At 41.2% G+C, this 15145-nt stretch overlaps 1 protein-coding gene across 1 annotated transcript in view; it reads right to left on the reverse strand.

Moving 5' to 3' along the window:
- Positions 1-15145, reverse strand: part of ano3 (anoctamin 3) — a 582275-nt gene that overhangs the window by 220020 nt on the left and 347110 nt on the right. Inside the window, exon 3 of the mRNA XM_060838668.1 lies at positions 5762-5950. Coding sequence (XP_060694651.1) covers positions 5762-5950 — 189 coding nt within the window. The remainder of the gene's footprint in view (positions 1-5761; positions 5951-15145) is intronic.

The following is a 15145-nucleotide window of genomic DNA, read 5'->3' on the forward strand; positions in this document are numbered from 1 at the left end:
GATGTGGAGTCTGTGTGGGTGGAGTTGAGGAACCACAAAGGCAAAAAAAAATCATAATGGGAGTTATGACATCGCTGACAAAGGAAACCAGAAAACGTATCATAGAAAAAGACAGAGCCTATAAAATGGCCAAGAGCACTCGGAAATTAGAAGATTGGGAAGACTACAAAAACAAACAGAGGATAACAAAGAGAGAAATAAGGAAGGAGAGGATCAAATATGAAGGTAAGCTAGCCAGTAATATTAGAAATGATAGTAAAAGTTTCTTTCAATACATAAGATATAAACAAGAGGGAAAAGTAGACATTGGAGCGCTCCAAATTGATGCTGGAAGCCTAGTGATGGGAGATAAGGAAATAGCTGAAGAACTTAATAAATACTTTGTGTCAGTCTTCACAGTGGAAGATATGAGCAATATCCCAACAATTAAGGAGACTCAAGGGGCAGAGTTGAGTATGGTAGCCATTACAAAAGAAAAAGTGCTAGAAAAGTTAAAAGGTCGAAAAATTGATAAATCTCCTGGCCCCGATGGGCTACATCCTAGAGTTCTAAGAGGGCTGGCTGAAGAAATAGCAGAGGTGTTGGGTTGTAATCTTTCAAAAATCACTGGAGTCAGGGAAAGTCCCAGATGATTCAGGAAAGGATCAAGACAAAAAATGGAAAATTACAGGCCATTTAGCCTAACCTCAGATGTTGGTAAAATTTTAGAATCCATCATTAAGGATGAGATTTCTAAATTCTTGGAAGTGCAGGGTTGGATTAGAACAAGTCAGTATGGATTTAGTAAGGGGAAGTCATGCCTGACACACCTGTTAGCATTCTTTGAAGAGGTAACAAGTAGGTTAGACCAGGGAAACCCAGTGGATATGATCTACCCAAACGTCCAAAAAGCCTTTGATAAGCTGTCTCACAGGAGGCTGCTGAGTAAGGTAAGGACTCATGGTGTTCAAGGTGAGCTACTGGCATGGATTGAGGATTGGCTGTCTGACAGAAGGCAGAGAGTTGGGATAAAAGGTTCTTTCGGAATGGCAGCTAGTGACTAGTGGTGTCCCTCAGGGTTCAGTGTTGGGGCCGCAGCTGTTCACTTCATGTATTAATGATCTGGATGAAGTGACTAGGGACATTCTGGTGAGGTTTGCAAATGATACAAAATTAGGTGGACAGGCAGGTAGTACTGAGGAGGTGTGGAGGCTGCAGAAAGATTTAGACAGTGTAGGAGAACAGTCAAAAAAATGATAGATAAAATTCAATGTGAGCAAATGCGAGATTTTGTGCTTTGGAAAAAAGAATACAGGTATGGACTGTTTTCTCAATGGTGAGAAAATTCATAAAACCAAAGTACAAAGGGATCTGGGAGTGCTAGTCCAGGATTCTCTAAAGGTTGACTTGCAGGTTGAGTCCGTGGTTAAGAAAACAAATGTAATGTTGTCATTTATCTCAAGAGGTTTGGAATATAAAAGCAGCAATGTGCTTCTGAGACTTTATAAAGCTCTGGTTCGGCCTCATTTAGAATACTGTTTCCAGTTTTGGGCCCATGCCTCAGGAAGGACATAGTGGCACTGGAGCGTGTCCAGCGGAGATTCACACGGATGATCCCTGGAATGCAGGTCTAACATACAAAAAAATGGCTGAGGATCCTGGGATTGCATTCATTAGAGTTTACAAGGTTATGGGGAAATCTAATAGAAACTTAAAAGATTATGCATGGCTTAGAAAGGGTGGATGCTGGGAATTTGTTTCTTTTAGGCAGGGAGATTAGGACCCACGAGCATAGCCTTAGAATTAGAGGGGGTCAATTTAAAATGGAAATAAGGAGACATTTCTTCAGCCAGAGAATGGTGGGCCTGTGGAATTCATTGCCACATAGCGCAGTGGAGGCTGGGACGTCAAATGTCTTCAAGGCAGAGATTGATAAATTCTTAATCTTGTAAGGAATTAACAGATATGGGGAGAGTGAGGATAAGTGGCATTGAAGTGCCTATCAGCCATGATTGAATGACAGAGTGGACTTGATGGGCTGAATGGCCTTACTTCCCTCCTATGTCTTATGGTCTTATCCTCTCTGGTACTTGCAAAACTTTCCACTTTCCATTCCCTGCCCAGCAAATGTAAATACGCTGTTTCCTCTCTCAGTCAGGAGATTAGTTCCATTATTGCTCAAGAGCCCATCTCTTCTGAACTGCTTTCTCCTTTCCCAAAAGTGATACCCCTGTCCCGGTAATCTGAACCCCTCCCTTCTACACATCTATCAAGCCATGCATTTACCACCCTGATCTGCCTTTGCCTAAATGGTAAAGCTCATGGCACAGGTCATATTTCTGAGATTCCCACCTCGGAGGCTCTGCATTTCAGTCTACCCTCTAACTCCTGAAACTGACTCAGCAAATCCTCCAAGCCATCCCTTCGTATGTTGTTGGTTCCTGCATGACCCGTCTATAATTGACTCTCAATTTGCTAGCACCTGTTTCTCAGTCCAATGAAGTTGAAACTTCCAGCAATTCAGTTATAGACATAATAGGAAGCTAGTCAAAGTGAAAACTGAGATATTTACTTCATAGATAATTGTAAACGACTAATTTCATGTCTACATTTTGTCAGCAAATTACCAATTAACACATTTATTGCCCACGAGTATTACAAGTGCATTTTAAATGCTACCAAAAAAAACACAGTATTGTATGCATTAGCAACTGTTCAAAATCATTATCTAATAACAATCATCCATTGCTTCTGGCTTGGATGATGAGACTGTGCTCAAATCTCAATTACTGTAGGCAACCTTGATATATTGTCATGCATTTCCCTATAATAATCCATACACAAGAATATATATTAGAACAATAAAAGTTGCATAATCTTCCTAAATAAATTTGTGCCCAGCAAAGATGATGCTGTAAAAGGGAAACTGATATTGGAAATCTCAGTGCATTAAATGCCTCCTTTTTCTTCTTTATTTCCTCATCAATATCATCAGCCATCCAGTGTAGCCTAGCTTTGGATGTTCCATATTCATTTCTCATGGATATGTACCTAGCCTGCCCCATATTCATCGCCCTTTTGAAATTCTCCATTTCTTTCATCCGTTGTATTATCCATGAAAATGCTGTTCATGGTCAGAGATTCAGAAACTGTCAGCGAAGACAGGGACATAGTTAATGGCTTAAATTCTTCCAGCCTTTTGGAAACGGGAAGTGGGTGAGTTGGCAGAGTGGTGTCCAAAGGAGAGCTTCATCCCTTCTTAATGTTGCAATGTGTTACCTATGGTTTCAAATCTAGCAGCAAGACCACCCATCAGGAAGCCAACTGAAGCACTCAAGGGCTCAGCCAAGAACTACTTTCAATCTTCCTGGGTGTTTTGCTTGAGATGGAATTTGTGGCGAGCTCTGTGGAGCCTTCCATAAGGCTGATGTGGATAAGGATGGTCTAAATCTCTGCTTGTGCATCACAACAACTAATCGTGTGACCAGATGATGGGGAGGCAGTGACATTGCAGTAACATCACTGGCATGGCAATCCAAAAGTCCAGGCTAATTCTTAGGGGATATGGGTTCAAATGCCATGAGGACGGCATGGGATTTGAATTCAATCAATAAATCTGGAATAGAAATTTAGCCATGACAAGAATCATCAATTGTCCTGAACAAAAAAAATCTAAGTGCTTCACTAATACCCTTTAGAAAAGGAAACTTTCTCACTTTACCTGGTTTGGCCTACATGTGACTCCATACCCAAAGCACTGCGGTTGACTCTGAACTATCTTGCAAAGGGGCTTTGGTTCAATGGTAATTAGAGATGATCCATAAACACCAGCCTTGCCAGCAAGGCCAATGAAAGAATTATGACAAGTCGTCTCCTATCACCCACAGAGGGCCATCTTCCTGGCTCCAACTATTCAACATTAACTCTGCTTTCAAGCTATTTGCAGAAGAAACAAATTTAAGTTGACCTGAATGGTTTGGGTTTGGAATGCACTGCCTGGAAGTGAGGTGGAAGCGTATGCAATTGAGGCACTCAAGAGGGGACATAAAAGGAACAGGGAATTAAGGAGAACACACTAAGTCATGATGCTTACTTGGAGGGTGATGCAGACACAATGGGTCAAATGACCTTTTTTTGCACCAGAGCTCTTAGTTCATTGTGCGATTCTGCTGAATGAGGCTCTCTCTCTCTCTCTGAATATGCACCAACTGCACTGTCCTCTAAAAGTGTGGACTGTACTGAAATTGTAGAGCTGTAAGCCCTCAGATTGGGCCAGCTTTATTGGGGGAGGAGAGGTGGGGAGTGGTTGTGGTTGGGGCAGGCCACCTACCTCATCTTGCATACTGCTGTCATCTCCTAACTTCCCTGTGCCACTCAGTCAATATTTCTTTGCTTGGTAACCCTCAGTTTCCAGGATTGGCAAAGCATCAATTCAAAACTTTCTTCTTTTCAAATCTCTCCACAAACTTGGCCCTCTTTATCTCTGTAACATTTTTCGGTCCTTCAATGTGAGTACACTTATCGAATTTTTCTCTGGCACATTCTCGAATTGTTTCACCATTCATCTAGCAAGGCCTTAAACTTTGAAAAATACTCCCTTGAATCTTTGCATCTCTACCTCTCTTTCTTCCTTTACTATGCTCCTTAAAATCCCCTTTTTGGTCAAATTTTTAGTCACTATCTCCATATGTGGCCTGCTGTCAAATTGTGTTTGATCCCAGGAGAAAGTGAAGACTGCAGTTGCTGGAGATCAGAGTCGAAAAGTGTGGAACTTGAAAAGCACAGCCGGTCAGGCAGCATCCAAGAGTCAATGTTTTGAGTATAAGCTCTTCATCAGGAATATGTTTGATAACATCCTACAAAGTGCTTGGGGAAGTTCTACTTTGCCAAAGGAACCGTACCAATCCAATTTTCTGTTGTATATTGTACGAATAAATGCTTCACCATTTTGGAAAATTCAGCGTTAATAAAATAATTTCCATTTTATTTTTACTTGTTACTCCTTCTTTGTCTGTTGATGGTGGGGCGCAGCTGAAGCAACTAAACAGATGTGGGAGTGCTCACAGCAAAGCCAAAAACAGTGCTAATGGTGGTAAGGAAGAGATTGATGCATAAAATATAGCAATCCAAAACATGCAGTGTTTTTAAATGCATTAAAAGAATTGTGCTTCGTTGCCATATAAATGCAATAATTGACTGTGAAAATCTGTGACTATATTGAAAAGATTGTTTAAAATCAGTTTAGAATTTTGATGATGGGCAAGGTATGAAAGAAATGCAAAGTCTTTCTGATACTTGGTTAAGCGAAAGTGGTAATGTCACAGAGCTAATAATTCCAAGGCCTAGGACAGCATTTTGGGAAGATGGGTTTGAATCTCACCAGGGCAGATGGTGAAATTTAAATTCAATAGAAATCTGGAGTAAATACCCTGACCTAATGTGACCCCTGATCCCATCTGCTCTACTAATATCCTTTAGGACAGCAAATCTATCTTCCTTACCTGGTCTGCCTACATATGACTCTAGACCAACAGCAATGCTGCTGTTTCTTAAACAGCCCTCAGGACATTTGGGGATAGGCAATTAATATTGACCCGGCTAGTGATGTCCACGCCCCATGAATGAATGAAAAATACAAATAAATGATCAAAAAAAACCTTTGGAATACCCTCCAATGTAGCAGTACCATTTCTTGAGTCATGTCATGTTGAATCAAAGCATAGGCTAGATTTCAAAGCATCATCCATCAATCTAATGGAGAGCATTTTCTGGGATCACTGACCTTTCTCGTAAGACACGTTTGTGGAAGATGGCTCTGCACTCAATGTCTGCTTCTGATTCGACGGCTGTTGTGAAGACTGTCTGTTCAGATTGATTGGGAGGGTCTGACTCTGAGCCAAACAGGGCAAGCTTCTTCGGGATGGGGTCAATGGCTGTTCGTGGATGATGCCACTAAAACTTGTGTTCATTCCTAAAGGAAAAAGCACAATCATAGTTACAAAATGATTTTTGTTTTATCAATTGATTGTTGCATAGCAGTGAAAGAACATGCTAAATGCTGATCCTCCAAGTACAGACAATTCTTGAGTTCTTGAGGCTTGAGTTCCTGAATCCATCCGCAAGCTGATTTGTATGCAAGTCAAACACAATGTAAAATAATAAGGATGATAGAAAGCAATCACTCATAAGGACAGGAAACATTTGCATGTCAGGTATTTAAAATTAAACCCATGCATGGAACTGTAGTCATAGGTATGAACATTTCTAAGTTCGTATTTGCTATAAGACCATAGACAGAGGAGTGGAAGTAAGGCCATTCGGCCCATTGAGTCCACTCTGCCATTTAATCATGGCTGATGAGCATTTCAACTCCACTTACTTGCACTCTCCCCATATCCCTTAATTCCTTGTGAGATTAAGAATTTATCAATCTCTGCCTTGAAGACATTTAATGTCCTGGCCTCCACTGCACTGTGTGGCAATGAATCCCATAGGCCCACCACTCTCTGGCGAAAGAAATGTCCCCTCATTTACATTCTAAATTGACCCCCTCTAATTCTAAGGCTGTGCCCACGGGTCCTACTCTCTCCATCTAATGGAAACAGCTTCCCAGCATCCACCCCTTCTAAACCATGCATTCTCTTTTAAGTTTCCATTAGATCTCCCCTCAATCTTCTAATCTTCCCGGATCCTTAGCCGTTCATCGTATGTTAGGTCTACCATTCCAGGGATCATCTGTGATAATCTCTGCTGGACACGCTCCAGTGCCACTATGTCCTTCCTGAGGTGTGGGGCCCAAAATTGGACACAGTATTCCAAATGGGATCTAATTAGAGCTTTATAAAGTCTCAGAAGCACATTGCTGCTTTTATATTCCAAACCTCTTAAGATAAATGACAACATTGCATTTCTTTCTTAATTGTGGACTGAACCTGCAAGTCAACCTTCAGAGAATCCTGGACTGGCACTCCCAGATCCCTTTGTACTTTGGCTTTATGAATTTTCTCACCGTTAAGAAAATAGCCTATGTCTGCATTCTTTTTCCCAAAGTGCTAGACCTCGCATTTGCTCACATTGAATTTCATCAGCCATTTCTTGGACCACTCCCCTAAACTGTCTAAATCCTCTACAGCCTCCCCACCTCCTCAGTACTATCTGCCTGTCCACCTAATTTTGTATTCTTGGCAAACTTCATCAGAATGCCGACAGTCCCTTCATCCAGATTATTTGTCCTTGTTTGCTATGATCTGCCTGTACTGCTCACAAAACAAAATGTTTCACTGTACTCACATACATGTGACAATAAATAAATCAAATCAAATCAAGTCAGACATTTATAAATTGGGGCCCGCTGTATTGTTTAATACTCTTTCACATGCAAGCACACCTTGATTTTGCTGTCAATTGCAAACTGGCATTGCTTGTCCCTCACCTCAAAGGTGCCCAAAAAGGCTTAGCAATCACTGAAGCATATTTTCCCCTAATCCAGATAGTCAATTCATTTCTGATACTAACCACAGGGCATCTCCAACAATAGCAACCAGTTTGAGCAAACAATTACATTGAAGTATTCTCACAGACAGCAAATCAGCAAGCAAAAAATAATTCTTCTGTTCTAAAGCATTTTACAAATGCTCCCATGAGACTAACATGGAAGTTATTATTTTCCAACTTTAATTACTTCAGTATTCTTTCAAAAGTCAATGGAAACTGCTGCTAGTGCAATGGGGAAGTTTAACATTCAACAAATATATAATTAATTTTTACAGAGTGGTTGTTCAATTGTAAGTATTACAGTTACAACACTGACAATGTGGAAAACTGCCCAAGTATGCCCTCTCCACAAATAACAAGATAAATCCAAGCCAGCCAGTTACCAACCCATCAGGCTACTCTCCATCATCAGTAAAGTGATGGAAGTTGCCAACGTTAGTGCTATCAAGCAGCACCCGCTCAGCAATAACCTGCTCAGTGACACCCAGTTTGGGTTCCACCAGGGCCGCTCAGCTCCTGATCTCAGACAGCCTTAGTTCAAACATGGACAAAAGAGCTGAATTCCAGAGGGGAGGGGAGAGTGACAGCCCTTGACATCAAGGCTACATTCAACTGAGTGTGGCATCAGGGAGCCCAAGCTAAACTGGAATCAATGGGTATCAGGAAGCAAACACCCTTCTGTTTGAAGCCATTCCCAGCATGTAGGAAGATAGCTATGGTTGTCGGAGGTCAGACATCACAGCTCCAGGACATCTCCAGGAATTCTTCAGGGTGGTGTCCTCTGCCCAATCATATTCAGCTGTTTCATCAATGACCTTTCCTCTATCATTAGGTCAGAGTGAGGAGGTTCACTGATGATTGTACAATGTTCAGCACTATTTACGATGTTTCTGAAGCAGTCTGTGTTCAAATGTAACAAGATCTGGATAATACCCAGTTATGAGCTGACAAGTGGCATGTAACATTTGTGCCATACAAATACCAGGAAACGACCATTTCTGTAAAGAAACAATCTAACCACCGCCCTCTGACATTCAAAGATGTTACCATCATTGAACACCCATATCAACATCTTCGGGATTACTATTGATCCGAAACTCAACTGGACCTGCCACATAAACAGAGTGGCTACAAGATTAGGTCAAAGCTGAGGAATATTACAGTGAGTAACTCACCTCCTGACTCACCAAAGATTGTCCATCTACAAAGCACAAGTCAGGAGCATGATAGAATACTTCCCACTTGCCTGGATGGGAGCAGCTCCAACATCACTCAAGAAGCCTGACACCAACCAGACAAAGCAGCTTGATGGGTACCACATCCACAGACAGCAACTCCCTCCACTACTGATTTTCAGTAGCAGCCGTGTGTACCATCTACAAGACGTACTGCAGAAATTCACCACAGACTCTTAGGCAGCACCTTCCAAATCAATGAATATTTTTCATCTAGAAGGATAAGGGCAGCAGCTACAGGGGAACACTGACCACAAGTTGCTCACCATCCTGACTTGGAAATACATCATCATTCCTTCAGGGTGACTGGGTTAAAATCCTGGAATTCCCTCCTTGAGGGCATTTTGAGTCTACCAACAGCACGTAAACTACAGTGCTTCAAGGAGACACCACTTTCTCAAGAGCAACTAGAGATGGGCAATAAATGTTTGACCAGCCAGCATTGCCCTTGAACCCCACACCTTTAAAAATAGGTTCTACTTACAGCTCATGTAACAATGTGTAATGTGATTTCAAGGGGTTTTGAAGTTCAAATAGTGATGTAAAAATGGAAATTCAAGTCAATTTAATGATTTCTAATCGATTTATATTTGTAAGACATTAGAATTCACTTCCACAGCAAGTGGTTGAGACCAAGTCATTACATGTCTTCAAGAAGCATGTAGATTTGTGACTTGTGGCTAAAAGGATTCAGGGACATGGGGAGGGGCGAGGTCAAGGTTAAGGTATTGGGCTTGATAATCATACTGATTGACAAAGCAGGTTCAAAGGTGCAAACTGACCCACCCTGATCTATTTTTCTAGGTAACTGCCCATTTTGTCAAGCAACCAGAAAAATAAATTGGCAGTGATATTTAAAATCTCTGATTAACCTCGAGTGGAAAACAGACATTGCTGAGTTTCGCAAAAAAGTAATAGTAAGTGCTGTCAACTCTGCTGTTTCCAATCTCAAATCCCAGTCCATTAAATTTCAATTGCATTTCCACCTACCAATATGTTTGAATCAATTAATTCTCTCAGTTTTGGATTGAATGCACCTTTTTACCATCTCATATAATTCATTTCCTAGTTTCCGCAATCTTCATCACCACCTCCCAAACCCAATATTTAAAGTCTCCGGGTTTGGTAGTATCTGCAAACATGGCCAGTTTCTAGCTTAAAAATATAGCAGACCACCTCTTGATGATTCTGTCATTGATTCTGGTAGTTATATATTCACTAGAGTATAACCCATTCGTCCAATCAGATGTGTCACTTGCCTTCAAGCTATTGGAGTTGGAAGACTATGTGATTCATGGGCCAATTTACTTTTTAAGTGAGTTAGGATTATTGACTTGGAGCATGTTGCACTGTGATGGAGAAATTACTGAGAAGTAAGAGCTGGTTATAATTGAAGTGATGAATTCACATTCCACCCAGAACTAATTAAGCAGGTTTAATGAAGTCTCTTTATACCCGAAGTGTAGAATATTATATTGAAATCATTCTTTGGCAAATATGTTGCTTTTCTCTTTTAAAAGTTGATTATCAATCTGTTGAGTAATGTTATGATACACCTATGAAGCAAATGGGACCTGAACACAGATCTCCTGCCCCAGAAGTAGCACCAGTACCATTGTACCACAACAGCCCTTCTACAACGCATCATGTAGGCTACTTTACTCAAACTCTACTGTTATTTTTCTTTCTGCCTTTGCTCTTCAGGCTGTGGGGATTATTTCAAACACTGAATGAAATTGACTGCAAATTATGCTCAAAATTGTGTTGATTGTGAAATGTGTTTTTTGTTTCCCATGTGTTTCCATCGAATCTTATTTGCAAGTTGTCAAATGGAAAATCAACCACAAAGCAGAACCGTCAGGTAATGCTTCTGTTCAAGCAAGTATTCCTCAAGAATAAGAATGGTAAAAGGTGCAGTTTGACTAATGGACCTGAAAATGCATTTATCACAAAAGTAAGCCTTTGATCATTGTTGATCCACGTAGCAATTCTCTGAAAAACTGACTTTAAAAGGAACTCTCCATAATGATCTACTCATTTCCATGGCAAATAGCTGTCAGTATGTTTGGAAGGCAGTCCTATTTGTGTTCTCGAACATAAATTCAATATTAAGGGCCACCTGCAGAGCTTGCAAACAAGCACTATTAGCAGAAAGAGTGATGACTTGATGATTCAGAGCTGCAGTTTTCTGATCAGGGATACTTTCCAATATCATGTTTTGTAAATCAACACAAAAGACTGTAGGAACTTCAAATGTGCTAGCTATAACACTGTTTTGTTTGATATCAGACAAGTTGTGCTGTAAGAGTAAAAGCACATCAATTGGCAAAATGCCAGCCATTATCTTTGGGGAAACATTTGTTTGTTTTAATTCACTCATGGCCTTGCTGGCCAGGCTAGCATTTGTTGCCCATCCCTAGTTGTTCTTGAGGAGTCAGTGGTGAGCTGTCTTTTTGAACCGCTGCTGTCCAAATGTTATCCAAATGAGACCTACAATGCCAACTGAGGAGGGAGTCACAGGAGTTTGACCCAACAACACTGAAGGAACACTGAAGGAGATATATTTCCAAGTTAGGGTGGCGAGTGGCTTAGAGACGAACTTGCAGGTGGTGCTGTTCCCATGTATCTGTTACCCGTGTCTTTCTAGATGGAAGTGCCGTGTGTTTGGAAGGTGCTGCCTAAGGATCTTTGGTGAATTTCTGCAGTGCATTTTGTAGATACCCACTCTGTAAATGAGTGTCAGCGGTGGGGGGAGTGGATGTCTGTGGATGTGGTGCTAATCAAGCAGACTGCTTTAACTTTGATGCTGTCAAGCTTCTTGAGTGTTGATAGAGAAGCACAGGCAAGTGGGGGGCATTCCAACACATTCCTGACTTGTGCCTTGTGGATGGTGGACAGGAGAAAGTGAGGACACAGATGCTGGAAATCAGAGTCGAGAGTGTGATGTTGGAAAAGCACAGCAGGTCAGGCAGTATCCCAGGTGCAGGGAGATCAATGTTTTGGGCATCAGCATTTCATCACAAATAGTCTTTGGAAATCAGAAGATGAGTTATCCGTCACAGTATCCCGAGTCTTTGACTCACCCTTGTTGCCACTGTGTTTATGTGGCAAGTCCAGTTGAGTTTCTAATCCATGATAACCCTAAGACATTGATAGTGGGATGGGGTGGGGATAAGGTGTTTGTTTTACTGTGTATTGCTGGTTACATTTGTAATACCACTTTCTCCCTGTTTAGTTTGGTATGCCCACCTCCTGCACAAGTATGAAACTAAAAGAAACAGGCAAAGGCAATCCTATCCAAAGGAAAGCCCAAGAAGTAATTAATTCTCTTTATAATATTATGGGGGTGTTCAGTACTGTTAATATTGGCTGGTATTACCAATTGCAAATACAATAAACAGAAGCTCCAAGGTTAAACCACTCAAATAGATGGTGTTTGTTCTCAGATAGCTGGATTTAATTTTGAAACGTTAAGACAGTGTGTTGAAATGAACATAAATAACATCATTGATATCAGGTCCAGATGTGTTACCAATTGTATCATGGAAGTGGCTCTTTGAAATAAAAATCTTCAATAAAATGGGGGAGATGCCAATAAATATCAGTGCACTTGAAACAAGCCTCTCTGAGGTAATGTAAATTATTAGTATTTTGCATCAGAAGTCGTTATTTAGATCACAAATATCACTGTTGTACATTTTTCCTCAGAGATCATCAGGGAAGCAACATAAATTTATTTTTATAGCACATTGACAGGGTTATTTCATCAGGAAAGAAAAGATATCACCAGAGCTTTTTAATATTACTGAGCTTCAACTTGAATACAATAAGCCAGTAAACTCTCTTTGACGGCCACAATGTTATATTATCCCATTTTCAGCTCAGCTCACTTTATTGACCTTAGGTAAGGCTTGGTTTTAAAATTCAACAGACAAGTAATAGACATGTCAACTAGTGGGCAGCACGGTGGCACAGTGGTTAGCACTGCTGCCTCACAGTGCCTGAGACCTGGGTTCAATTCCCAACTCAGGCGACTGACTGTGTGGAGTTTGCATGTTCTCTGCGTGGGTTTTCTCTGGGTGCTCCGGTTTCCTCCCATAGTCCAAAGATGTGTGGGTCAGGTGAATTGGCCATAGTGTTAGGTAAGGGGTGCGCCTTCGGGTTAGCATTTTTAGAAAACTTTCTGTGCCATCAGTTGTTTGTAACAAACAGAGTACACATTGAATGTAACTATCCTGCACTTGCAAAACCCAAACAAAATGTTTACTGTGATTGCTGCAATCCTGTGATTTGGCAGTTTTGTGCTGGGGAGTCGCTTGACTCAGTCGGCTGCATGGTGGTTTGCAATGCACAGACACACCAACAGGACTGGTTTAATTCCCACACTGGCTGAGGATACCATGAAAATTTATAATTGATCACCTCCATTCACCTCTCTCTAATGAGACAGCAATATTTTAGGATATTTATTTTACTGGGTTCTGGGTAAATGGCCAATGACAACCTATGTTTGGGTTGGCCATGACCAGCATTTCCCATTTTGTTTTTGCTGAGTTTAAGGAGCTGTCCAATTATTATGTAGAGGATAAACCATCTCAGGAAAGCTTTGCCACGATGTTGTCGGGTATGGATGGTTTGAGTTAAAAACAAAGTCTGAATAAGCTGGAACTTTTTTTTCATAGAGCATAGAAGGTTGAGAGCTGACTTAATAGAGGTTTATAAAATCATGAGGGGTAGAGATAGGGTTATCGGTAGATGTCTTTTTCCTAAGATGGGGGATTTCAAGACTAGGGGACATATTGTACATGGGAAATCATGTCTCACAAACTTGATAGAATTTTTTGAAGGAGTAACAAAGAAGATTGATTAGGGCAGAGCAGTAGATGTGATCTATATGGACTTCAGTTAGGCATTCAACAAGATTCCCCATGGGAGACTGATTAGCAAGGTTAGATCTCATGGAATACAGGGAGAACTAGCCATTTGGATACAGAACTGGCTCAAAGGTAGAAGACAAAGGGTGGTAGTGGAGGGTTGTTTTTCAGACTGGAGGCCTATGACCAGTGGAGTGCCACAAGGATCGGTGCTGGACCCTCTACTTTTTGTCATTTACATAAATGATTTGAATGCGAGCATAAGAGGTACAGTTAGTAAGTTTGTAGATGACACCAAAATTGGAGGTGTAGTGGACAGCGAAGAGGGTTACCTCAGATTACAACAGGATCTGGACCAGATAGGCCAATGGGCTGATAAGTGGCAGATGGAGTTTAATTCAGATAAATGTGTGGTGCTGCATTTTGGGAAAGCAAATCTTAGCAGGACATATATACTTAATGGTAAGGTCCTAGAGAGTGTTGCTTAACAAAGAGACCTTGGAGTACAGGTTCATTGCTCCTTGAAAGTGGAGTCACAGGTAGAAAGGATAGTGAAGAAGGCATTTGGTATGCTTTCCTTTATTGGTCAGAGTATTGAGTACAGGAGTTGGGAGGTCATGTTGCAGCTGTACAGGACATTGGTTAGGCCACTGTTGGAATGTTGCGTGCAATTCTGGATTCCTTCCTATTGGAAAGATGTTGTGAAACTTGAAAGTGTTCAGACAAGGTTTACAAGGATGTTGCCGGGGTTGGAGGATTTGAGCTATAGGGAGAGGCTGAACAGGCTGGGGGTGTTTTCAGTGGAGCATCGGAGGCAGAGGGGTGACCTTATAGAGGTTTACAAAATTATGAGAGGCATAGATAGGATTAATAACAAAGTCTTTTCCCTGGGATCGGGAGCCCAGAACTAGAGGGTATAGGTTTAGGGTGAGAGTGGAAAGATATATAAGAGACCTAAGAGGCAACTTTTTCATGCAGAGGGTGGTATGTGTATGGAATGAGCTGCCAGAGGAAGTGGTGAAGGCTGGTTCAATTAACATTTAAGAGGCATTTGGATGGGTATATGAATAGGAAGGGTTTGGAGGGATATGGTGCTGGCAGGTGGGACTAGATTGGGTTGGGATATCTGATCGGTATGGACAGGTTGGACCAAAGGGTCTGTTTCTGTGCTGTACATCTCTATGACTCTATGACTCTCTATATTCTTAAAATAAGAGGCAGGAGATTTAAAAAGACACGGGCAATTTTTTCATGCAGAGGTTGGTTTGTGTGTGGAATGAACTTCCTGAGGAAGTAGTGGATGTAGGCAGTTACATTTAAAAGACATTTGGATAAGTACATGAATAGGAAAGGTTTGGAGGGATATGAAGGTAAGTGGGATTAGTTTAGTTTGAGATTATTTTTGGCATGGACTGGTTGGACCGAAGGGTCCATTCCGTGCTGTATGACTCTATAAGAGGCAGTTGTCTTACATACAAAAAGGTGGTTTGTTACTACGAGTGTACATTACACTGACAAATTAGGCATAATTACTGACCGCTATCTGAAGGCAGAAATGATGTT

This window comes from Hemiscyllium ocellatum, chromosome 18, assembly GCF_020745735.1.
Source record: "Hemiscyllium ocellatum isolate sHemOce1 chromosome 18, sHemOce1.pat.X.cur, whole genome shotgun sequence".
NCBI lineage: Eukaryota > Metazoa > Chordata > Chondrichthyes > Orectolobiformes > Hemiscylliidae > Hemiscyllium > Hemiscyllium ocellatum.